At 39.7% G+C, this 27,471-nt stretch overlaps 1 protein-coding gene across 3 annotated transcripts in view; it reads right to left on the minus strand.

Annotated features, from left to right (window-relative positions):
- Positions 1-413: 413 nt before the first annotated feature.
- The window catches only part of BRCC3 (BRCA1/BRCA2-containing complex subunit 3), a 61,699-nt gene continuing 34,641 nt past the window's right edge, over positions 414-27,471 (minus strand). For 2 of the 3 annotated variants that reach the window (XM_043896050.1, XM_043896049.1), the window contains 5 exons: positions 18,572-18,646; positions 5,290-5,421; positions 4,755-4,798; positions 3,415-3,584; positions 414-2,343 (listed from right to left, as the gene is read on the minus strand). In XM_043896050.1, coding sequence (XP_043751985.1) covers positions 3,433-3,584; positions 4,755-4,798; positions 5,290-5,421; positions 18,572-18,646 — 403 coding nt within the window. In that variant the 3' untranslated portion in view covers positions 414-2,343; positions 3,415-3,432. The remainder of the gene's footprint in view (positions 2,344-3,414; positions 3,585-4,754; positions 4,799-5,289; positions 5,422-18,571; positions 18,647-27,471) is intronic. The other variant, XM_043896051.1, reaches the window with a different exon arrangement.

Below are 27,471 nucleotides of genomic sequence, written 5' to 3' on the forward strand. Positions count from 1 at the left end.
AGCCCTATATCTGTGTATACATAAATTTTTCCTTGGAAAAAACTTTCACATTAATACTTCCAATTTCAGTCCAAGACCGTAAGATTCATTTTATCCTTCCCCCTATTCATGTTTGTATGTCATTTCTCTGACACTGACAAACCTGGCTTTCATTTCCGTCAATATATTTACTTATTTGCTACATCATTTGGCCCCAACCAAGGCCCTCATCCCAGCCCTGCTTCCTCAGGCATGGCATGTACTTTGACACTTCTGAGTACCCACCTCCTCTCCCCACATTCCTATTTTACAAATTACAACTCAGATTATCAGGTTAGAAAAAGAATTTCAAATAGCCATAACTGTATCAGTGTAAATAGCTTAGAAGGGACACATGCTGAAGGCTGGCCTGTAAAAATACTCAAATCATCTTATTCCCCTCAGATTTTCTTTTTATCACTCTTGTTTGACAAAGTACATACCATACCTCCTAGTTCCTTATTTAAAACTTACAACTCTTTATTTTGCAATAATTACAAATTAACAGGAAGGTGCAAAAATAGTACAGGGAGTCCCAGTTTCCCCCAGTGGTAAGATCTTACACATCGCTATAGTCCAACTTCAAAACCAACATATTGACAATGGTACAATACTGCTGACTAGACTATAGAGCTTATTTGGTTTCACCAGATTTTACATGCACTCCATTTGTGGGTTTTTTTGTGTAGCTGTATATAGTTTTAGCACAGATATACATTCATGTAATCAAACCACAATCAAGAAATAGAACTGTTCTATCAGCATAAAGGAACTGCTTGTGTTGTTACCCTTTATAATCACCCATATCTCATAACCCCTCCAGTCCCTATCCCTGGTAACCATTAATCTGTTCTTCATTTTATAATTTTTTCATTTCAAGAATTTATAATGTTATACATATGCAGTCATACAGTAGGTGACCTGTTGAGACTGACTTTTTTCATTCATCGTAATACACTTGAGGTCCATCCAAGTTGTGTATATCAATATTCTGTTTCTTTACATTGCAGAGTAGTACCCATGGTGTGAATGGTTGGTTTAACTGCACACTCAACTGCAGGACATCTGGGTTGTTTCATTTGGTGCTATTACAAATAAAAGTGCTAATAACATCTGTATAGAAGTTTTTGTGCCAAAATAGGCTTTTATTTCTTTGGGATAGGTGTCCAGAGAAACAACTGCTGGGTAATAAAGAACATGTTTGTTTAACTTTCGATCCCTGGGTCAGGAAGGTCCCCTGGAGAAGGGAATGGCAACCCACTCCAGTATTCCTGCCTGGGGAATCCCTATGGACAGAGGAACCTGGCAGGCTACAGTCCATGGGGTCCAAAGAGTCAGACATGACTGAGCAGCTAACACTTTCACTTTAATGTTTAACTTTATTAGAAGCTTCCAAACTCTTTTTTTCAGAGTGGCTTACCATTTTACATTTCATTCAGCAAGGTATGAGATATCCAGTTTGTATGCTCAACAGCATCTCCTATTGTCACTATTTTAAAAAATATTTGGCCACACCCCGAGGCATGTGGGACCTTAGTTCCCCAACTGGGGATCAAATCCATGCCCCCGGCATTGAAAGGCAGAGTCTCAATCACTGAACTGCCACGAAGTCCCCATTTTCACTATTATTTTCTTTAGCCATTCTGATAAGTACATAGTCATAATTCCTTGTGGTTTTAATTTGCATCCCCTGATTACTAATAAGATTCAATATTTTCTCCTATGCTTGCTTGCTATCCACATTCCCTCTTCAGTGCTATGTCTATTCATGTCTTCTGCTCATTTTCTAATTGTATTATTTTTTCCTCTTGACTTTATATATTCTGGATTCATTGCGATAAATGGTTTGCAACTGATTTCTCTCAATAACATCTTCCTCTTAAATTGTTTGCAGAGCAGAAGTTTTTCCTTTTGATAAAGTCCAGTATATTAACTTTTTCCTTTTAGGACTGTGCTTTTGGGGTGAAGGCCAAGAGCTTGTTGCCTAGCCCAAGATCCTAAAGATTTTTCTATGATTTTTTTCCCTAAAGGTTTTACAGTTTTACATCTTACACCTAACATCATGATACATTTTCAAATTTGTATAATGTGTACAGTTTAGGTCAAAGTTCCTTTTGTTTGCCAACTGCACCAACATGATTTGTTGAAAAGACTATCCTTCTTCAGTTGAATTGCTTCTGTACCTTTGTCAAAATTGATTGGGCTGTCTTGATCACTGCAGCTTTATAGTAAATCTTGAAGTCAGGTAACATGAGTCCTCCCAATTTTTCATCTTCAAAATGGATTTAGCCTAATTAATTTTATTCCTGGATATTTTCATTCTTCCTACAGGGAAAGAAAAGAATAGAGAAGAACTGTGGCTGTGGGAAATGAGGGAAAATACAACATTTAGACTACATATCCCCTAGGAAAGTTCATGACCTTTTCTGGGTTCCGCTCCTAAGAGATGAAGTCTGACATCCAAATTATTATGGTACAGGTAGTTCTGGACTATACTTTGAAATTTGAAAAGCAATAATTTAGGGAGAAATGGGAAGAAAAAACAAAAACCAACCCTTTATCACTGTTGTTGGCATTAGGACTTTCTTTGTCATCTTTCTAACTCCTTCAATTCCCACTGTAATTTCTAGTATGAGGTAGGCTTGGCTCTTTTCTGAAGACACACTTATCATTTGTGGTTACACATGGTAAGAAGGATGCAACAGAACTTTTTAAAGTGTGATTTCTGTTACATCCTAGGTCCTAAATGTTTCTGGAAAAACACATTCATATTATACTAGAAGTTCTTAGGGTCTAGGATCTGCTCAATAGGAATTTGCTTCAAGGTCAAATATGCCAGAACTCATGTTTTTGGTTATAAAGAGCACCCACATAGATTCAACCTTTCCTAGATATCTCAGAATACCTATTTTAGAGATCAGGAAGGAAGACACGAGATACATGCCTGTCAGTGGGGGCAAAAAGTATAGGTAGAGTCACTTCTTTCCACTGACCCTCGTGTACTTATTTGCTTGTCCAACATAAGCATCCTAACTACAAAATCAAACATGAAATACTCTTCTTCCTTTAGCTCATTCCAGGGGAAAATGAACATTTAAGATACACTCCCCAGACATTTTATTATAGAATGTCCTTGCCAATGAACCTTTCACAGTCTTTAAAAAGCTTTCATATTCTACTTAAATCACCCTGCATCTGCTCTGTGTAGGCCAGTTCCAGGTAGGAGGGTTCATTAAGCCCCAATGAAACTTTCTGGAAGATGTTTTGTGTTTGTTTACTGCAGACATAAGACACACCCACTGGGATATAAAAAGAGCTGCTCCCTCATCTTCCTACCCATCCTGTACGTGAAATTGCAGACTGTGTTTAATACAAATTGGAAGCAAAGCGTTTTACCCCGTTCTGTCTCCTGCTTTATTCTAGAGAAGAAAGTTCTTGCAGAAGCTCTTCCTTTTCTTGTTGCAGCTCCTGCACATGCTGTTGGTTTTGCTCCAGTCTGTCCTCCAGCCACTGTAGTAGAGGTCCACTGACCGCTGACATCTGACTACACAGATTCTTGGTAAACACTTCAACAGAAGCAAAACACAAGGACAACGTTCCATCAGCAGCCCCACACCAGGGAGTACAGGAAGAAGGGGAAGGAGGAGAACATAGAAAAAGTATAGTAGTAGAACTGACAGACAGCTTTGGATGGGCAGCCAGGGGAAAGCAGGATAACTAAGCAAAGAAGATACTTATTCGGAGGTTACCCTGAACATCCCTGGACCCATAATCCAGAGGGAAGCCTGCCTAGGCAGAGAGCAGAAAGATAACCAGCTTTTCACTCTCATAGCGAAAGGGCTAAGACCTCCAAAAGGGTCTCTTTCCCCAAATTTCAAGACTTTCCCACACTAATCCATAATCTATGCTGTCACCATAGATTGTGCTGTGCTTAGTCACTCAGTCGTGTCTGACTCTTTGCAACCCCTCGGACTGTAGCCCACCAGGATCCTCTGTCCATAGGGATTCTCCAGGCCAGAATAACTGGAGTGGGTAGCCGTTCCCTCCTCCAGGGGTTCTTCCTAATCCGGAGATCAAACCCCGGTCTCCCGTGTGGCAGATGGATTCCTTACCTTCTGAGCCACCAGGGAAGCCCCATTACTCTTGCCTATTCTTGAATTTCATATAAATGGAACTATAAATTATGTAACAGTTTACATGACGCTTCTTTCACTTGGCCTAATGGTTTTGAGATTCATCAAGGTTGTTCATGTGATGATTTGATGATTTAGTTGCTAAGTCGTATCTGACTCTTGTGACCCCATGGACTGCAGTCTGCCAGGTTCCTCTGTCCATGGGATTCTCCAGGCAAGAATATTGAAGTGGGTTGCCATTTCCTTCTCCATCATATATCAGTAGTTTGTTCTTTTCGTTTCTGAGCAATACTTTTTTGTATGGATGGATCACCCTTTGTTGATCCATTCGCCTACTGAAAGACGGCTGGGTGTTTCCACTTTTTGGCTATTGTGAATAATGCTGCTGCAAACATTCCAGTTTTCCTTTGGGCAGCATGTATAGTATTCAGTTGTCTGCAGGGTTCAATAGAAAAGTTGGGGGGGGCATGCTTAGCGACTGGCAAAGCTCTTGGGAAAGAAAACTCCAGGGTAATTTGTACTCACCAATTCAGTTACTTCAGCTAAATTTGCTTTGGTCATGTGAGTATTTTACTGCTTATACTTTAGGGAAAAAAATCTTACCTGAGCCATTATGGATCTTGGTTACTGAGTCCAGATGTGTAAGGCTAAAGGGATAGGATAAAATAGATTAGTAGCAGAGCATCAATTCATCTAATCTGCCTGGCACCAGTCTGCTGCCAGAACAGATAAATATGGATCATTTAACTTTCCATTCTTGTTAAATTTTTCATGACTGGGGGGACGTACTTTCATTCCAAACACTGAAATAATTAAAAGAAATAATCCGGAAATTACTGTCTCTCACTGAAGGTGTCACATAGTACATGGGGTTAAGTTAGATGTTAATTTTTTCTAGCTACTAAAAAATTATCTTTGCCCCAGGAGGATGCAAAGTGCATCAGGAGAGAAACAAGTGGTAAAGAGACTGTTATCATACAAGGTTAGAAACCTGATGACTGCAAACTACCATAAAGGTTTTTCATAGGAGAGCGAAAAAGCAAAGGGGGCTCGCAGGTTGAGCTGCCAAAGATGACAGGACGGGAGGGAATGGGGACCAGGCCCTGAGAAGTAGGAAGATGAGCAGCGAGGGTCTTACCTGTGGATCCTCCTATAAGCATCTTGTTCTTCTTGGCACAGGATCTTGGGCAGCTCAACTGCTGACTCAAGGCATACTTTCCCAATGGTTATGTGAGGTACAATATGAATTGGGATTTCAATTCTCTCATACCTGGAAGACAACCAGGTCAGGTCATGTCAGTTTTTGTTTCCAGCTTTATTGAGGTATCTTGAAGGCAGGAGAAGGGGACGACAGAGGATGAGATGGTTGGATGGCATCACCAACTCAATGGACATGAGTTTGAGTAAACTCTGGGAGTTGGTGATGGGCCTGGCATGCTGCAGTCAATGGGGTCACAAACAGTCAGACAAGACTGAGGGACTGAACTGAATTGATGCAAACAGCTGATTCACTGGAAAAGACCCTGATGCTGGGAAAGATTGAAGGTGGGAGGAGAAGGAGATGACAGAGGCTGAGATGGTTGGATGGCATCACCAACTCAGTGGACATGACTTTGTGTAAACTCCGGGAGTTTGGATGGACAGGGAGGCCTGGGGAGCTGCGGTCCATGGGGTCGCAAAGAGTTGGACATGACTGAGCAACTGAACAGAACTGAACTTATTGAGGTATAATTGACAAATAATTGACAAATTATATAAGAAAAGAGAAAGAAAGAAAGTGAACTCACTCAGTCGTGTCCAACTCTCTGCGACCCCATGGACTGTAGCCCACCAGGCTCCTCCATCCATGGAATTTTCTAGGCAAGAGTACTGGGGTGGGTTGCCATTTATTTCCCCAGGGGATCTTCCCAACCCAGGGTTCAAACCTGGGTCTCCTGCATTGTGGGCAGCACTTTACGGTCTGAGCCATCAGACAAATTATATATATATATATACACACATGTGTGTATATATATATATAATTCTTTCCGCCATAACCCAGGTGGAGTTAGCTTGATGGTCTTTCCGGTTCATGGGCATCTTTTTCAGTCGCCATTACTGTAAATATGTGGGCCAGGAGGTTCCGAACAGTCACAGAAAAAGCAATTGAGAAATAACAACTGCAGACAAAAAAAAAAGGAGAACCGATGGGAATGGCAGACCTCTTAAGATTCATTTTATCTGAAGAAGCAGCCCTGAAGAGGTGAAAGAGGAAAGAACTGGAATCAGGAATGGCTCTTTCTCAGGAACAGCTGGCATTCAAGGATGTGGCCATCCAATTCACTCAGGAGGAGTGGGAATGCCTGGACCCTGTTCAGAGGGCCCTGTACAGGGGTGTGATGTGGGAGACCTATAGGAACTTGGTCTCTGTGAAAATATAGATTACTATGAGCAATCACGAGCGCAGGAGGGCCGAGAGGAGCTACTCCACGTTCAAGGTCAGGAGGGGCAGCTGTGAGAAGATACCCCTCGTCCATGGTAAGGGGCAGTGGCTGCGCTTTGCTGGAACAGCCAGGAAGAGATACCCCACGTCCAAGGTAAGAGAAACCCAAGTAAGACGGTAGGTGTTGCAAGAGTGCATCAGAGGGCTGATAGACTGAAACCATATTCACAGAAAACTAGCCAATCTGATCACACGGACCACAGCCTTGTCTAACTCAATGAAACTAAGCCATGCCGTCTGGGGCCACCCAAGACAGACGGGTCATGGTGGAGAGGTCTGACAGAATGTGGTCCACTGGAAAAGAGAATGGCAAATCACTTCAGTATTCTTGCCTTGAGAACCCCATGAACAGTATGAAAAGGCAAAATGATAGGATACTGAAAGAGGAACTCACCAGGTCAGTAGGTGTCCAATATGCTGCTGGAGATCAATGGAGAAATAACTCTAGAAAGAATGAAGGGATGGAGCCAAAGCAAAAACAATGCCCAGTTGTGGATGTGACTGGTGATAGAAGCAAGGTCCGATGCTGTAAAGAGCAATATTGCATAGGAACCTGGAATGTTAGGACCATGAATCAAGGCAAATTGGAAGTGGTCAAACAGGAGATGGCAAGAGTGAACATTGACATTCTAGGAATCAGCGAACTAAAATGGACTGGAATGGGTGAATTTAACTCAGATGACCATTATATCTACTACTGTGGGCTGGAATCCCTTAGAAGAAATGGAGTAGCCATCAGGGTCAACAAAAGAATCTGAGATGCAGTGCTTGGATGCAATCTCAACAATGACAGAATGATCTGTTTCCAAGGCAAACCATTCAATATCATGGTAATCCAAGCCTATGCCCCAACCAGTAACACTGAAGAAGCTGAAGTTGAACGGTTCTATTAAGACCTACAAGACCTTTTAGAACTAACACTCAAAAAGATGTCCTTTTCATTATCAGGGACTGGAATGCAAAAGTAGGTAGTCAGGAAACACCTGGAGTAACAGGCAAATTTAGCCTTGGAGTACAGAATGAAGCAGGGCAAAGGCTAATTGAGTTTTGCCAAGAGAACACACTGGTCATGGCAAACACCCTCTTCCAACAACACAAGAGAAGACTCTACACATAGACATCACCAGATGGTCAACACCAAAATCAGACTGATTACAGTCTTTGCAGCCAAAGATGGAGAAGCTCTATACAGTCAGCAAAAACAAGACTGGGAGCTGATTGTGTCTCAGATCATGAACTCCTTATTGCCAAATTCAGACTTAAATTGAAGAAAGTAGGGAAAACCACTAGACCATTCAGGTATGACCTAAATCAAATCCCTTATGACTATACAGTGGAAGTGAGAAATAGATTTAAGGGACTAGATCTGATTGACAGAGTGCCTGATGAACTATGGATGGAGGTTTGTAACATTGTGGAGACAGGGATTAAGACCATCCCCATGGAAAAGAAATGCAAAAAAGCAAAATGGCTGTCTGAGGAGGCCTTACAAATAGCTGTAAAAAGAAGAGAAGTGAAAAGCAAAGGAGAAAAAGAAAGATATTCCCATCTGAATGCAGGGTTCCAAAGAATAGCAAGGAGAGATTTTAAAAAAGCCTTCCTCAGCGATCAATGCAAAGAAATAGAGGAAAACAAGAGAGTGGGAAAGACTAGACATCTCTGCAAGAAAATTAGAGATACCAAGGGAACATTTCATGCAAAGATAGGCAAATAAAGGACAGAAAATAGTATGGACCTAACAGAAGCAGGAGATATTAAGAAGAGGTGGTAAGAATACACAAAAGAACTATACAAAAAAGATCTTCACAACCCAGATAATCACATGGTGTGATCACTCACCTAGAGCCACACATCCTGGAATGTGAAGTCAGGTGGGCCTTAGAAAGCATCACTACAAACAAAGCTAGTGGAGGTGATGGAATTCCAGTTGAGCTATTTCAAATCCTGAAAGATGATGCTGTGAAAGTGCTGCACTCAATATGCCAGCAAATTTGGAAAACTCAGCAGTGGCCACAGGACTGGGAAAGGTCAGTTTTCATTCTAATCCCAAAGAAAGGTAATGCCAAAGAATGCTCGAACTACCACACAATTGCACTCTTCTCACAAGCTAGTAAAGTAAAGCTCAAAATTCTCCAAGCCAGGCTTCAACAGTATGTGAACTATGAACTTCCAGATGTTCAAGCTGGTTTTAGAAAAGGCAGAGGAACCAGAGATCAAATTGCCAACATCCGCTGGATCATCAAAAAAGCAAGAAAGTTCCAGAAAAACACCTATTTCTGCTTTATTGACTATGCCAAAGCCTTTGACTGTGTGGATCACAATGAACTGTGGAAAATTCTTCAAGAGATGGGAATACCAAACCATCTGATCTGTCTCTTGAGAAACCTGTATGCAGGTCAGGAAGCAACCGTTAGAACTGGACATGGAACAACAGACTGGTTCCAAATAGGAAAAGGAGTACGTCAAGACTGTATATTGTCACCCTGCTTATTTAACTTATATGCAGAGTACATCATGAGAAATGCGGGGCTGGAAGAAGCATAAGCTGGAATCAAGGTTGCCGGGAGAAATATCAATAACCTCAGATATGCAGACGACACCACCCTTATGGCAGAAAGCAAAGAAAAACTAAAGAGCCTCTTGAAAGTGAAAGAGGATAGTGAAAAAGTTGGTTTAAAGCTCAACATTCAGAAAACTAAGATCATGGCATCTGGTCCCATCACTTCATGGGAAATAGATGGGGAAACAGTGGAAACAGTGTCAGACTTTATTTTGGGGGGCTCCAAAATCACTGCAGATGGTGATTGCAGCCATGAAATTAAAAGACGCTTACTCCTTGGAAGGAAGATTATGACCAATCTGGATAGATATTAAAAAGCAGAGACATTACTTTGCCAACAAAGGTCTGTCTAGTCAAGGCTATGGTTTTTCCACTAGTCATGTATGGATGTGAGAATTGGACGGTGAAGAAAGCTGAGCGCTGAAGAATTGATGCTTTTGAACTGTGTTGTTGGAGAAGACTCTTGAGAGTCCCTTGGACTGCAAGGAGATACAACCAGTCCATCCTAAAGGAGATCAGTCCTGGGTGTTCATTGGAAGGACTGATGTTGAAACTCCAATACTTTGGCCACCTCATTCGAAGAGTTGACTCATTGGAAAAGACCCTGATGCTGGGAGGGATTGAGGGCAGGAGGAGAAGGGGAAGACAGAGGATGAGATGCCTGGATGGCATCACTGACTTGATGGACATGGGTTTGGGTAGACTCCGGGAGTTGGTGATGGACAGGGAGGCCTGGCGTGCTGCAATTCATGGGGTTGCAAAGAGTTGGACACGACTGAACTGAACTGATGTAATTCTTATTTGTCTTATATACCTATATTTCCTAAGGTGTAAATTTGTATAAATTGACATTATGATATACATACATACACATTGTGAAACGAGCAACACACTCAAGTGCATTAACATATCTATCAGCTCACATAAGTACCATTTCTGTGCTGATTTAACATTTAAGATCTCCCTTAACAAATTCCAAGTAGATACTCACCATGTTGACATTAGATCTCCCAAACTCGTACCCTTAGACAAACACTTCCTCATTTTCCCCTCTACCACCCCTGCCATCACCATTCTCCTCTCTAGGTCTAGTAGTTTGACAGGTTTAGATTCCACATGTAAGTAAGAGCATTGTTTTTGTTGTTCTTTGCTCAGTTGTGTCCAGCTCTTTGTGACCCCATGGACTGTAGCATGCCAGGCTTCCCTGTCCTTCACTATCTCCCCGAGTTTGCTCAAACTCATGTCCATTGAGTTGCCGATGCCATCCAACCATCTCATCCTCTGTCGTCCCCTTCTCCTCCCACCTTCAATCTTTCCCAGCATCAGGGTCTTTTCCAATGACTTGGCTCTTCATATCAGGTGGCCAAAGTATTGGAGCTTCAGCTTCAGTATCAGTCCTTCCAGGGAATATTCAGGGTTCATTGTCTTTAGGATTGACTGGTTTCATCTCCTTGCTGTCCAAGGGACTCTTTCAAGAGTCTTTTCCAGCACCACAATTTGAAAGCATCTATTCTCTGGTGCTCAGCCTTCTTTATGGCCCAACTCTCACATCTGTACCTGACTACTGCAAAAACTATAGCTTTGACTATACGGATTTTGCTGGCAAAGTGATGTCTGCTTTTTAATATGCTGTTTAGGTTTGTCATAGCTTTCCTTCCAAGGAGCAAGAGGTCTTTTAATTTCATGGCTGCAGTCACCATCTGCAGTAATTTTGGAGCCCAAAAAACAAAATCTGTCACTGCTTCTACTTTTATCCCTTCTGTTTGTCATGAAGTGATAGGACTGGATGCCATGATCTTTGACACACATTTAGGTTGTTTTCATTCCTTGACTACTGTGAGTAATGCTGTGATGAACATGGGACCCCAGATATTATTTTGAGACCCTGATTTCACTTCCTTTGGATATATACCAAGAAGTTGGTAAGCTTTTAATGCTGAGTTGTCATAATCAGAAGTTTTCTATAGTTTTAATAGAAATTTTTGGACATGGTATGCTTCAAACATTAAATATTCCTGTAACTCATTTAGTAACTCCAAAGGGGATATGGTTCAAACTGAGTTCATGTGGGGAGCAATTTGGAAGTACATTTGCAGAGCCAGTATTCTCATAGAAAATAAAGTCCTTATACTCATTCCCCAGACAAGAGAAATAGCTTATTAATACTGTTTTCAGAAAGTTGCCAATTAGGTGGAACACACTGATCACAAAGCTTGGGGAAAGAAGAACTGGAGATTCTTCAATGGCTCCATCAGCTTTGTTACGTGGAAGGGATTAGTTACACAAATAGTCACTTGTTCTAATTCAGTGTTCACCTGATTTCCCATTTTCTCCCCTGGAAGGAAATAGGTACGTAATATACAAATATTTCCATTTTCACGCTAGAGTAGGCTTGTTACTCCAAGGCCAACCAATCTACCTCTAAATACTTCTCACCCCGAATACACCTGATCTCCACCTAACAGTGGGTTCAATGGAGCATCCAAAGTTGAGGGTCCCTGGCACTCTGTGACCTCATTGGCCCAGAGTTGTACCTTGACATAAGATCTAGCTCCCTTCTCTCTCTGTCTCACCCAGCAGAATATGTCTGGCCCCCTTACCACTTCTCTTCAAAATAACATTAGATCTCTGAGCCAGAGAAATTCTGCAAGTAGAACAAATAAAGGTATCCAAACTGGAAAGAATGAAGTCAAACTCTGTTTGCAGAAGCCTTAGTCTTATATGTAGAAAACCCTTAATACTCCCCCATCACCTCACCCCCAAAAACCTATTATGGCCCCACATCTGAAAGCTCTAGATGGGAAACACTTCCTGGACACGGGCACATTCTTGTGGCTTGAAGAGATTCTTGGCTTCTGGCAGCCTAACTCCTATCTCTGTCTCTGTCTTCATGTGGCCTCCAATATCTGTGCACTTGGGAGGTGATTAGGCCATGACGTTGGAGCCCTCATGAATGGGGTCAGTTAACATCTTTATAAAAGAGGGTATTTTTCAATAATCTCTCTTCTGCTCTTTGGATCTCTGATCCTTTCACCAATACCACCTGTCTTGATTATTATAGCTTAATAGCATCTCAGTATCTGGGAATGTGATTCCTCCAAATTTATACACATTTCACCAGATCTTTTTGGCTATTAAGGTTCTTTTGCCCTTTCATAAAATTTTAGAATAGCAGGTCTGATCTCAAAAAAAAATTTTTTTTACTCTGGAAGTTTTATTGGCTCATAAGACCTTTGCATATAAAAGAAATACCCAAAACACTATGCAGTATTAAACCACAATTACATTTTTTTTATGCTGGGAATTTTATTGCTGTTAAATCTACAGCTTTGAGGAGAATTGATATGTTTGCTGCTCTGACTCTTCTAACACATGAACATAGTGTATCTCTCTATTTATTTAGATCTTTGACTTTATTCATGAGTTTTGAATCATTCAACATACAAATCCTGTATGTGTTCCTTCTATTGCACACAACATGACTATCTATATGAGTTTAGCAAGGTCATAAAGTACAAGATTAACACAGACACAGATCAGTTTCTATATGCTAGCAATGAACATATGTACAGGGAAGTTTTTAAAAATGTCATTCAAAATCTCTCTCCACAAAATGAAGTATATATAGGTTGTTTCCATGTCTTTTTTGTTGTTCACTCAGTCATGCCCGATTCTTTGCAACCCCCTGGACTGCAGCATGCCAAGCTTGCCTGTCCTTCAATGTCTCCCAGAGTTTCATCAAACTCATGTCCATCGAGTTGATGATGCCATCCAACCATCTCATCCTCTGTCGCCATCATCTCCTACTGCCCTCAATCTTTCCCAGCATCAGGGTCTTTTCCAATGAACTGGCTCTTTGCATCAGGTGGCTAAAGTATTAGAGCTTCAACTTCAGTTCTTCCAATGAATATTCAGGATTGATTTCCTTTAGTATTGATTGGTTTGATCTCCTTGCTCTTCAAGGGACTCTCAAGAGTCTTCTCCAACAACACAGTTCTAAAGCAGCAATTTGTCAGCGCTCAGACTTCTTTATGGTCCAACTCTCACATCCATACATGACTACTGGAAAAAACATACCTTTGACTATTTGGACCTCTATGGGCAAAGTGATGTCTCTGCTTTTTAATATGCTGTCTAGGTTTGTCATTGCTTTTCTTCCAAGGAACATGCATCTTTTAATTTCATGGCTGCAGTCACCATCTGCAGTGATTTTGGAGCCCACGAAAATATGGTCTGTCTCACTGTTTCCATTTTTTCTCCAACAATTTGCCATAAAGTATGCCACTGGATGCCATGATCTTAGTTTTCTGAATGTTGAGTTTTAAGCTAGATTTTTCACTCTCCTCTTTCACCTTCATCTCAAGGCTCTTTAGTTATTCTTCACTTTCTGCCATAAGGGTGGTGTCATCTGCATATCTGAGGTTATTGGTATTTCTCCTGGCAGTCTTGATTCCAGCTTGTGCTTCACCCAGCCTGGCATTTCACATGATGTACTCTGCATATAAGTTAAATAAGCAGGGTGAAGGTATACAGCCATGATGTACTCCTTTCCCAATTTGGAACCAGTCTGTTGTTCCATGTCTGGTTCTAACTGTTGTTTCTTGACCTGCATACAGGTTTCTCAGGAAACAAGCAAGGTGGTCTGGTATTCCCATCTCTCTAAGAATTTTCCACAGTTTGTTGTGATCCAGACAGTCAAAGCCTTTCATGTAGTCAATGAACTAGAGTAGATGCTTTTCTGGAATTCCCTTGCTTTTTCTATGATCCAATGGATGTTGGAAATTTGATCTCTAGTTCTTCTGCCTTTTCTAAATCCAGCTTGTACATCTGGAAGTTATCAGTTCACATGCAGTTCAAGCCTAGCTTGAAGGATTTTCAGCATGACCTTGCTAGCATCTGAAATGAGTGCAATTGTGTGGTAGTTTGAGCATTCTTTGGCATTGCCCTTCTTTGGAATTGGAATGAAAACTAACCTTTTCCAGTCCTCTGGCCACTACTGAGTGTTCCAAATTTTCTGACATATTGAGTGCAGCACTTTAACAGCATCATCTTTTAGAATTTGAAAAAGCTCAGCTGGAGTTCCATCACCTCCACTAGCTTTGTTCCTAGTGATGCTTCTTAAGGCCCACTTGACTTCACATTCCAGGATGTGTAGCTCGAGGTGAGTGATCACACCATCGTGGTTATCTGGGTCATTAACATCTTTTTTGTACATTTCTTCTGTGTATTCTTGCCACCTCTTCTTAATATCTTCTGCTTTTATTAGGTCCTTGCCATTTCTGTCCCTTATTGTGCCAATCTTTGCATGCAATGTTCCCTTGGAATCTCTAATTTTCTTTAAGATATCTCTGATCTTTCCCATTTTATTTTTTTCCTCTATTCCCTTGCAGTGATCACTGAAGACGGTGTTCTTATCTCTCCTTGCTATTCTTTGGAACTCTGCATTTAGATGGTATATATTTCCTTTTCTCCTTTGCCTTTTGCCTCTCTTCTTTTCTCAGCTATTTGTAAGGCCTCCTCAGACCACCAGCCTTGTTGCGTTTCTTTTTCTTTGGGATGGTTTTGATCACTGCCTCCTCTACAGTGTTACAAACCTCTGTCCATAGTTCTTCAGGCACTCTACCACGTCTAATCCCTTGAATCTATTTTTCAGTTCCACTGCATAATCAAAAGAATTTGATTTAGGTTATACCTGAATGGCCTAGTGGTTTTTCCTACTTTCTTCAATTTAAGTCTGAATTTTTCAATAAGGAACTCATGATCTGAGCCATAGTCTTGGCTATTTTGAATAATGCTGTAATGAACGTGGGTGTGCAAATATCTCTTTGAGATTCTGTTTTCAATGCTGTTGGATATACACAAGTGACATTGCTGGTCATACACATAGCAATTTTTTTTGAGGACCTTCTGTATTCTTTTCCATACTGACTACACCATTTTACATTCCCACCAACACAGCACAAGGGTTTCAACTTCTTCACATCCTCACCACACATCTGTTCTTTGCTGTGTTTTTATAGGCATCCTAGTGCATGTGAAGTAATGTCTCACAGTGGTTTTGATTTGCATTTTTTAATGATTAGTGATGTTGACCTCTTTTCAGGTTTGTTGGCCATTTGTATATCGTCTTTGGAAAAATGTCTACTTAAGTCCTTTGCCCATGTTTAAATTAAGTTATTTTGTCATTCAGTTGTAGGAATTCCCTATATATTCTGGATATCAACCTCTTATCAGATATAGGATTTGAAAATATTTTCTCCCATTCTGTAGGTTGCCTTTTCAATTATTTCCTTTGATGATCAAAAGCTTTTAAGGTTTATGTAGTGCATTCGTCTGTTTTTCCTTTTGTAACCTGTGCTCTTGGTGTAATATCTAAGAGTGAAAGTGAAAATGAAGTCCCTCAGTCGTGTCCAACTCTTTGCAACCCCATGGACTGTAGCCTACCAGGCTCCTCTGTCCATGGGATTTTCCAGGCAAGAGTACTGGAGTGGGGTGCCATTGCCTTCTACGAACAACATCATACTTAATGCTGAGACACTGATTTCTCCAAAGATCAAGAAGAAGGCTACCATGACTACTCTCACTGTCTTTAAACTGTATTCAGCAGTTTATTAGAGCTCTCACTGAATGCAGTAAGCTGAGAAAAATAAACATCCAGATTGGAAAGAAAGTAGTAAAACTGCCTTTAATCACAGATGATGATCTGTGTATTAACAGGCAATCCAACATACTCTTCAGAAAAAGTTACTAAAATTAACAAGTGAATGTAGCCAAGTTGTAGGATACAATCAATATACAAAAATCAAATGTATTTTGTATAGCAGCAAAGAACAGTAGGAAATGAAATTAAAACAGTATGATAAAAACATATAATATGTGGGGATAAGTCTGACAAAAGATATGCAAGACCTGTACACTGAAAATGACAATAAATTGTTGAGAGAATTCACGACCTAAATAAAAGTCCATGTTTATGGATTGGAAAACTCAGTATCTTTAAGATATCTATTCTCTTCAAAATGATCAACAGAGTCAATATCATCCCAATAAAAAAATCCCAGCAGGCTATTTTAGAAAACAGCCTGGTAATTTCTGAAAAAGTTAAATATACACCTACCATATGTTTCAGCCAGTCTGCTCCTAGGTATTTCACAGGGGAAGAGACAGTATATGTCCATACAAAGATTTGCACACTAATGTTCAAAGCAGCTTAATTTGTAATAGACAAAAACTGCAAGTAACTCAAATGTCTATCAACAGGTGAATGGATAAAGAAACTGTGGTATTAGCTGTACGATTTAATACTGTTCTATAATGAAAATAATGAACTATTGATATATCCTATAACATGGATGAATTTCAAAATAATTCTGTTGTTTGAAAGGAAACAAACAGTACATATTCTGTGTGTGTGTGTGCATGCTCAGTCACTCAGTCGTGTCCAACTCTGTGATCCCATGGACTGTAGCCTGCCAGACTCCTATGTTTATGGGATTTCCCAGGGAAGAATATTAGAGTGGGTTGCCATTTCCTCCTCCAGGGGATCTTCTTGACCCAGGGATCAAACCCATGTCTCCTGCATCTCCTGCATTGCAGATGGATTCTCTACTGCTGAGCCTCTACTTATATGCATATTGCTAGAAAATGCAGAGTAATCTTTAGTGACAGCAAACCAGGGTTTCCTGGGGTTTGGGGAGGGACATGAAATGGCAAGAGGGAGGAATTACAAAGGGGCATAAAGAAAACTTGAAGGGTGATAGATGTGTCCATCGTCTTGATTGTGGTGATGGTGTGTATAGGTGTGTATATGACAAAACTTATCAAATTGTATACTTTAAACATGTGTAGTTTATGTCAATTATAACTCAATAAAACTGCTTAAAAATAAAAGGAACCAGGGTTCCTTGGAGAAATGCTAAATCTAGGACTGAATGCAGGAAAAGGAGGAGATGAAGCCACAACATCTTCTTGTGTTAGAATATCAGGTAGTACTCAAAGAATAGTGGGAACATGTCAAGAGAACATAGGAGGGGCTTCCAATGGCCAATTCTGAAACAATGTGTGTCTCAAAATAGCTAGTGACAATAATGGGTTAAAATCTATTAGTAAAATAAGAATCCAGGTGTCCACACTAACGTAAATAAGTAAACAAATAGCAAGAAGGACAAGTCCTTCCCTGCAGTGGAATGCTAACTAGTAAATGTAGGTGGAATGATGGAATTAGACCATTGCCTTTATTTTTTATTTTTATTTTTGACCATTGCCTTTAATAACTATTTTAGTAATAAATAATTGGGAAAGACTCATTTAATGAATGCTAAAACTCCCCACAAGATACTTACTAATTTCAATGGTAAAAATTTACAGTGGAAAACCTCACAGACATTTCATTAAGCACATGCAAAACTCCAGTCACATATGATGGGACAAATTGATATCATGTGCCTCCTAAAACAAATCACTAAGAACACAATATTACTTTTGTGGTGTTATTGCCAAAACTGCATAATCTCCATCTAATTATGGTAAAACATAAACAAATCTAAAACAAAGGACATTTTCCCAGAATAACTGGCCTATATTCTTATTTTCAAATGGATCAGGAAAAATAATGCATTGGTATAAAGAAAAAAAATAATGGAAATATGATAAAATTCTGACATTTGAGGGATCTGGGTAAAAGGTACATAGGAATCCTTTGTACTAGTCTTGCAACTTTCTGTAAATCTGCAATTATTTCAAAACAATGTTGTAAAACATGAAGAGTAATGACTAAAAGAATGAAAACAGTAAGGACAATTTCTAAAACTGAGAAAAAAGCAGGTAATGGAAAACTCCATCAGAGTAACAGAGAGAAGGAAAGGTAAAAAGAATTAAGCAGGATGTATGACAAAAAGAATGCAGAAAGAATAATGGTAGTCATACTGCCACATGTATCAGCAATGATAATAAATGAATGCATTGCATTCACCTAAAAATAGACAGATGTTCTGATTGCTTAAAAGCAAATAGCTCAAGATCTTGCTACATTCTATTTACAAGAGACATACCCAAAGCAAAATAACTGAGAAAGGTTGAGAATAAAGGGATGGAAAAAAAAGTTATAACAGGAAAGGATACTGACAAGAACTGCAACATGAAAACAAACAGGGAGTGGCAGAGATCGCTGGCTGCACCAATTAAAATCTCCTTGGTAACAGAAGGCCAAGTTTCAGCCAGGACAGAGGTATCTTGACAGGCCCCCCTGGGAGATCAGGCGTGGGGACCTGACTAAATTCTGCCAAGGAGATGAAAATGGAATTGTTTTCTGGGGCTGTCTGGGAGGGTCACTTATTAGAAACCGGCAGACCTGGGCCCAGATCCTTTTTGTCCTCCTACCTTTCCTCCTCCTTCTGTCCCTCAATGGAGATGTGCTGGCTGGAGCTCCAGAAGTCTCGAGGACCACGAGGGGACCTTAGGATGGAAACCATACACCAAGATGGTGAAGCAGAAGGTAGGAGTCTGATAATATCGCAGAGTCCTGGAACACCTATCTCTAGACTTCTTCTACCCAAGCAAGAATCTTTCTTCTTTAATTTTACTTATTATTTTTCCTAATATATATAGTTGAACCTCATCCTAGGAGGTTCAACCTCATCCTAAGAGGTTCAACTATTACTGTGTAACAGCTACAGTAATCAAATAATAATATTCTTTACAAAGAAAGAAGGCATATTTAAATATATGCATAAATAGATGGGACAAAGAGAGACACTTCATAGTTTAGGAAAAAAAATATAAAAAGTTATGAACCTTTATCCATTCTTTATGCACTAACAATACAGCTTCAGAATACACAAAGTTAGTGTGTTAGTCGCTCAGTCGTGTCTGATTGTTTGTGACCCCGTGGACTGTATGTAGCCCGCCAGGCTCCTCTGTCCATGGGATTCTCCAGGCTAGAATACTGGAGTGGGTAGCCGTGCCCTTCTCCAAGTGATCCTCCCCAACCAGGGATTGAACCCAGGTCTCCTGCATTGCAGGCAGATTCTTTACCAGCTGAGCCATGAGGGAAGCCCACATAAAGCTAACCATGATTAAACTATAGGAAGTAAACAAATTTAGTTACAATGGGAGGTTAATATACATCTCTCTCAATGAGGAAGGAAATAAGGATCTGTATAACAGCGACAGTAATCAGAACACTATGGTACTGGCATAAGAAACAGACAATAGACCAATGGAACAGAATAAAGTATAGGAATAAAGTGAAGTCGCTCAGTTGTGTCCAACTCTTTGCAATCCCATGGACTGTAGCCCACCAGGCTCCTCCATCCATGGAATTTTCTAGGCAAGGGTACTGGAGTGGGTTGCCATTTCCTTCTCCAGGGGATCTTCCTGACCCAGGGATCGAACCTGGGTCCCCAGCATTGTGGGCAGATGCTTTACCATCTGAGCCACCAGGGAATCCCAAGTACAGGAATAAACTCACACACACACAGTCATACAAGGCTATAAGGGACTTGAACTCGAGACAATACACATATATTTCAATTCATATGAAAAAGTTATGAAAGTCGATCATGTTTTAAGTCAGGCAACAACCTTTTCATGAACAGGCCAAATAGTAAATTTTTTAAGCTGTGTGGGCCCCAAGGTCTCTGTTACAACCATTCAGCTTTCTAGTTGTTAACTGGAAACTAGTCATCAGTTCAGTAGCTCAGTCGTGTCTGACTCTTCACGACTCCATGGGCCACAGCACGCAACAAGTCATAGGTAGTATGTAAACAAATGGGCATGGCTGTATTCCAAGAAAACTTGATTTCCAAAATAGGCACCAGGCCCATGTGGCCTGCAAGCTGTATTTTGTGGATCCCTGTTCTAGGTAACAAAGGAAATACCAAAAAACTTCCATAAAGCTGATATCACACAGGCGACAGTTACCATCACGTAGTGTTAAAAATTAACATAAGAAGAAAAAATATCCCCTCAAACTCCAGTGCAGATCCATACATATGGAAATTTTTAAATGTATTTCTAAATAACTCTCAAGTTGAAAAGGAAATAAAACCAGAGAACAAAATGAGTTAGAAGTTAAAAAACCTCACTGGAACTACTATACAACAAAACCTATGTAATGGAGACAAGTGAGGAAGAAAATTTATGGCCTTAAAGGTATTTATCAGAAACCAAGGGAGACAGAAAATAAACTTAGTTTTCACCTCAAGAATTTAGAATAAGATAAAAATAAGAAGAACACCACAGCAATAATAAAACATCCAGAAAATAAAATGAAGAAATTACTAAAGAGAAAAACAGAATATTTTTTAAAAAAAGAAGAAATTGAGTTGATCAAGAGAACCTAATGCTGGGCCTTTGAAAAGACCAACAAAATAGATAAGCCTCTGCAAACAGTATATCAAGACAACAGCAAGTAAACAGCATTAGCAATGGAAAAGGGGACATACTTAAAAGAAAGCTCACACAATCATTCACCCAAGAAATATTTACTGAATGGCCACTGTGTGGCAGGCCCTGACATAGGCCCCACAGTCAGAGACAACAGTCTAGTGGAGAGACCATAAATAATGAAAAATTAAATTAGTTGGCTCAGACAGTAAAGAAATCACCCACAGTGCAGAAGACCTGGGTTCCATCCCTGGGTTGGGTAGATCCCCTGGAGGAGGGCATGACAATCCACTCCAGTGTTCTTGCCTGGAGAATCCCATGGACAGAGGAGCCTGGCGGGCTATAGTTCATGGGGTCGCAAAGAGTCAGACATGACTGAAGTGACTTAGCACAGCACAGCACAGTGATAAATGCTACAAAGAAAATGAAACGTTTAAAAAATAAATGTAATTAGCCTCCAACTAATAAAAATAAATGGAAAAAATAAAAAATAAGTGTTTTTTATTAAATGCTTATTTAATAAAAACAAATAATAAAATATTTAAATAAAAATATTTTAAAAATATGTATATTTCCTCAAGCCAAGAAAATGGAAAAGTTAGATGAAATGGACAATTTTCTAGGAAATATAAATTACCATTATGGACTCAGAGAAAACCTGGGGGGAAAAAAAAAACAAAGAGATTTAAATAGTGAGGAAGGGCTTTGCTAGTGGCTCAGCGGTGAAGACTCCACCTGCCAATGCAGGACACACAAGTTTGATCCCTGATTCAGGAAGATCCCACATAGGGTTAGTCACTTGGTCGTGTCCGACTCTTTGCGAGCCCACAGACTGTAGCCTGCCAGGCTCCTCTGTGTCCATGGGATTCTCCAGGCCAGAATACTGGAGTGGGTGGCCGTTCCCTCCTCCAGGGGATCTTCCTGACCCAGGGATTGAACCTGGGTCTCCTGCATCACAGGCAGATTCTTTACCGTTTCAGCTACAGGGAAGACCTTGAGATTGACAGTCACCCCCTCAAGATGCCACGTGCCGTGGAGCAACTAAGCCTGCGTGCCATAACTATGGAGCCTTGTGGTCTAGAGTCTAGAGCTGCAATTGCTGAGCCCATGTCTTGCAAATACTGAAGCCTGAGAGCCTAGAACCCCTGCTCTGCAACGAGAGAAACCACGCACACTGCATTCAGAGAGTAGCCCCTGCTTGCCGCAATGAGACAAAGCACAATCCCCAGTGCAGCCAAAATTAAATAAATATAATTTAAACAGCGAGGGAAAAATCTACACCCTCAGAAGGGATGAGTTGATTAATCAAGAGAAATTCCAGTCTGATGTAGCCTGTTCCAGCACATACAACTATTACAATGATAAAATAAAATATAGCTAAGGTATATTGGGGGCTTCCCTTGTGGCTCAAGCTGGTAAAGAATCCACCTGCAATGCAGGAGACCTGGGTTCGATCCCTGGGTTGGGAAGATCTGCTGGAGAAGGGAACAGCTACCCACTCCAGTATTCTGGCCTGGAGAGTTCCATAGACTATACAGTCCATGGGGTCACAAAGCGTCGGAGATGACTGAGTGACTTTCACTTTCACGGTATAGCTAAGAGAAGAATTCTCTTAAACAGATAATGAGTATCTGTCGAAAATCTACAGCAAGCATCACACTTACTGGTAAATTATTAAAACCTGTTCCCCTGAATGTGAGAATAAACACGGCTGCCTAATAGTATCCCTGAAAGCCCTAGCAAATTTATTAAGGCAATAAAAAATAAATAAAAGGCATATAGATAAGGAAGAAAGAAAATTGTGATTATTCACAAATGATCTGATTGTGTGTGTAGAAAATTATACAAAAGGCTTCCCAGGTGGTGCCAGTGGTAAAGAAGCTACCTGCTAATGCAGAAGATACAGGAGACTTGGGTTCGATCCCTGTGTTGGGAAAATCCCCTGGAGAAGGAAATGGCAACCCACTTCAGTATTCTTGCCTGGAAAATCCTATAGACAGAGGGAGCCTAGTGGGCTACAGCCCATGGGGTTGCAAAGAGTTGGACATGACTGAGCTGTACACATTAGAATTAATAAGTAAATTTAAGTTGGTCACTGGGCACAAGACCAACTTACAAAAATCCACTGAATTCATATATACTAGCCAAAAAGTAGGAAATTAACTTTTTAATATGATGCCATTTATGATAGCTTTACAGTATTTTTAAAACAAGCATCAAATAGCTAGGAATACATCCAACAAAGGATGTGCAATACATCCAACCAAGGGCCTCTACACTGAAAATTATAGCATATTACTGAGAGGAACTGAAGAGCCACACAAAAGGAGGGATATAACATGCTCATGGAGTGGAAGACCTCACTTCAAAAATGTCAGGTTTCCCTGAATTGAGCTATATATACTTAGGCAATTTTAATCAGCATCCCAGCAGGTCTTTTTCCTGGGGATATTGAGAAGCTAAATTCTGCAATTTATGTAGAAATGCAAAGGACTACGAATAGTTGAGGCAACATTTAAAAGTACACAGCTGGACAATTCATATATTATCAAATGCAAGACCTGTTGTAAAGCTACAGTAATCAAGACAGTGTAGTACTGGTACAAGGAGAGACAAATAGAACCAAGAATTCAGTAACATGAACACATAAATGAATGCATGACTGATGTCAGAGAAATGGTCTTTTCAATAAACGATTCTAACTGGACGTGATGTGAAAAAAAAATTGATCTTGCCCCCAGCTTCAGACCATACACAAAAATCAAATCCAGGTGTTATTATAGATCTAAATGTGAAAGGTGAAAAAATAAAACTTTGAGGTAAAAAGTAGAACATCCGAATGAACTTCAGGTAGGAGAAAGAGCTCCAAAGTGGGGGGGGCGGGGAGGAAATGATATGTATTAAAATTAAGAACTGAAAAAAAAAATAAAATTAAGAACTGGCATCAAATATTTGAAAGTGAAACCAGCCCAACATGTAAAGCAAATATCTTGCAATAAAATTAAAAAAAAAATATTTGCAAGCCACATATCTCCTAAAGAGTTAATACCCAAAATATATAAGGAATTCCTAAACAGAAATAGAGTCACAGATGTAGAAAACAAACCTACGATTACCAGGGGGAAAGTGGGTGGTGGGGGGGAATAAGTTGGGAGATTGGAATTGACATATACACACTATTATGTATAAAATACATAATCAATAAGCACCTACTGTATACCACAGGGAACTCTACTGAATACTCTGTAATAAGCCACACAGTATGGGAAAAGAATCTAAAAAGGAGTGGATATATGTATATGTATAACTGACTCAATTTGCTATACAGCAGAAACTAACATAATACTTAAGTCAACTATACTCTAATAAAAACTAAAAAAAAATGAACTCCTACAACTTTAAAGGAAAAATAAAAGTCATGCAATTAACTTCCCAGTTGACTCAGTGGTAAAGAACCCACCTGCCAATGTAGGAGGTGTGGGTTTGATCCCTGGGTCGGGAAAATCTCCTGGAGAAGGAAATGGCAACCCACTCCAGTATTCTTGCCTGGAGAATCCCATGGACAGAGGAGCCTGGAAGGCCATAGTCCGTGGGGTCTCCAAGAGACACAACTAGGCGTCTGAGCACACATACACATCCAATTAAAAATGGACAAAGGACTTGGACAGAAATCTCCAGACATACAAATGTCCACCAGGTATAAGGTAACCAATTTATCTATTCATCAGGGAATGCAAATGAAAACTACAAGATATCGCCTCACACCTGTTAGGATGACTAATATTAAAAAAGATAAGTGTTGGCAGTGAGTTGGAGAAATTGGAATAAACCCTTGTGCACCATTGTTGGGAAAAACAGTATGGAGGTTTCTCAAAAAACTAACAACAGAGCTACCATATGATCCAGCAACTCCACTCCTAGGCATATATACAAAGGAAATGAAACCAGGATCTCAGAGATATCTGGACTGTCATGATCATTGCAGCATTACTCACAATAAACAAGATATGGAGACAATGCAAGTTTTCTCTAAATGAATGGATAAAACTGTTATATGCATACATATTATAAAGTGTAATATATATATATGTGTGTGTGTGTGTGTAAGGAATATCATTCAATATTAAAAAAAACAAGGAAATCCTACAATTTGCAACAACATGGATGAATCTGGAGGACATTGTACCTAACTAAACAGGCCATCACAGAAAGCCAGATACTTCACGATTCCACTTATATAAGGAATCTAAGATAGTCTAAGCATAGCATACAATACTTGTTGCCAGTGGATGTGGGTAGGGGAAAGAGGCGTAGTTATTCAGTGGACATACAGTATTGCAGATTTCAAATTTTGTTGAGGGTAACTCTCATGTTGTCTTCTTACCACGAAAACAAAATTAAATGAAACAAAACAAAAACAACAGAAGGAAACTTCAGAAGTGTTGGATATGTCTATTCCTTGACTGCGCGGATATTTAATTCATATTTCAGGCTTCCCAGGTGGCTCAGTGGTAAAGAATCTGCCTACCAGTGCAGGAGACAAAGGAGACACGGGTTCGATCCCTGGGTCAGGAGGATCCCCTGGAGAAGGAAATGGCAACCCACTCCAGTATTCTTGCCTGGGAAATCCTATGGACAGAGGAGCCTTGCAGGCTGTGTAGTCCATGGGGTCACAAAGAGTCAGACACGACTGAGTGAGTACACATTTATCTAATAACAGTCAACTTGTTTACTTTTTTTTCCCATGATGGAGATTTAAACTTTAACTTTGCTAAAGGCATTATTTTTTAAAAAATTTACTTGGTTCTCAACCAAGTGTAATTTTAACTAACACAACCTAATAAATTGTTACCACATGTTATGGACCTGAATAAAAACATCCTGATTATTTGACTTTAATTTTGGGGTTAGGAACATAGGGCTTGATCTATTTGGGAGATGTGAACACAGAGTTTAATTCAAGGACTATATATGTGTGTAGTGAAAGTCACTCAATCATATTCGACCCTTTGTGACCCCGTGGACTGTATTTTATGGAATCCTCCAGGCTGGAATACTGGAGTGGGTAGCTGTTCCCTTCTCCAGGGGATCTTCCTAACCCAGGGATCGAACCCAGGTCTCCTGCATTGCAGGCGGATTCTTTACCAGCTGAGCCACCAGGGAAACCCACATATGTGTGTAAGACAGATGCTGTTCATATAATAAAAACATGCTAGAACTAAAAAAAAAAAGAAAAAGAAAAAGTTTTCAACTTTACGAGTGACCACAAAATGCAAAATAAAGCCACAGTGCAATACTCTACCAGAATGGAAAAAAGGAACAAGACAGATGTTACTGAGTATTAGCAGGAATGTCCAGGAAGCAACTCTCCAACATTGGTGTTAGGAGTGAAAAACAATAAAGACGCTTTGGGAAAACTGCTGCATTATCTACTAAAGCTGAATATATACATATATACATATGCATTCCACTCCTAGATATGTACCTAACAGAAATATCTAACAAATGTACATCTGTTAGAATATTCATAGCAGCGTAATTTGTAAAAGCCTTTTAAAACCTGAAATTATCTCTCAATAAAAGAATAAATAAACAAAGTATGGTATATTCAGACAGTGGAACACTATACAGCAATGAGAATTACTAAAATGTTGCTTCATGTAACCACATGGATGAACCTCACAAACATAATACTGATTGACAGAAACTAGACCCAAAAGAGTACATGTTATATGGCTCTATTTACATATGGTTCAAAAATAGGTGAAAGTAACCTATAGTGTTAGACATCAAGATAGCAGAAAATCAAGATTCCACCCAAAGCATCTGACTATAGAGCCATGTTCTTAATTATTATGCTATACCATCTTTCCAAACAAGAGAAAAAAATCCAACTTATTTTATAAACTAATAATCCTGATACCAAAACCAGACAAGAGAAGTCCAAGACAAGAACACTGCACACTAATCTCACATATGAACACAGATGTAACAATCTTAAACCAAATATTAGCAACTAGAATCTACTTTGTTAAAAGAACAATATATCATGGCAAAGTAGAGTTTATCTCAGGAATGTAACAACAGTTCACCATTTTAAAAGCTTTCAATGTAAATCATTACCTTTACTAACTTTAAAGGGAAACAACCACATTATCATCTTAGGAAATGACAAACAGGCATTTGATAACACTCGAGACAATTATGATTAAAAATTCTCAGTAAACTAGAATTAGAAACTTCCTTAATTTAATAAAGGAATAGAGGGTGTCTACCACATAATCATAACAAACTCATACTTAATGGTGGAACATCAGAAGTATTCCCATTAAAGTCAGAAAGAATGCTGTTTGCCACCCAACTCTGCTATTCAAATCTATAGGTCCATAATATAGGTTCTAAATGCATAACATAGGTTCTTATAAAATAAGAAGAAAATACATAAAACTATTATTTATCATCATGAAGAAAAGAAAGGTCTGTGAAAGAAGAAAAGCAAAAAGCATAAATAAAATGAAGGATAACAGTGATTCATTGTTTTAAAGCTTTCGCCTGACACATGACACAATAAACGAAGTCAGCTTGGGAGTAAATATTTGCAACATATGTGACAGACAAAAAGATGAAATTTCTAGAACATGTAAAGAAATCATGCAAATCAGCAGGAAGAAAGAACAAATAACTCTATATAGAAAAGTAAAGAATATGAATGGGCAACTCAGAACTGCCAAACAGGAGATAGGCGCTCTCACTAAAACCAATTTACAGGTGGCATACTGTTAACTCATCTGTCAGACTGGTAAAAATTAATGTTTGAGGGACTTCCTTGGCAGTCTGGTAGTTAAGAATCCACCTTCCACTGCAGGGGGCACAGGTTCCATTCCCGGTCAGGG

The sequence above is a fragment of the Cervus elaphus genome, chromosome X (genome assembly GCF_910594005.1).
Source record: "Cervus elaphus chromosome X, mCerEla1.1, whole genome shotgun sequence".
In the NCBI taxonomy this organism is placed as follows: Eukaryota; Metazoa; Chordata; class Mammalia; order Artiodactyla; family Cervidae; genus Cervus; species Cervus elaphus.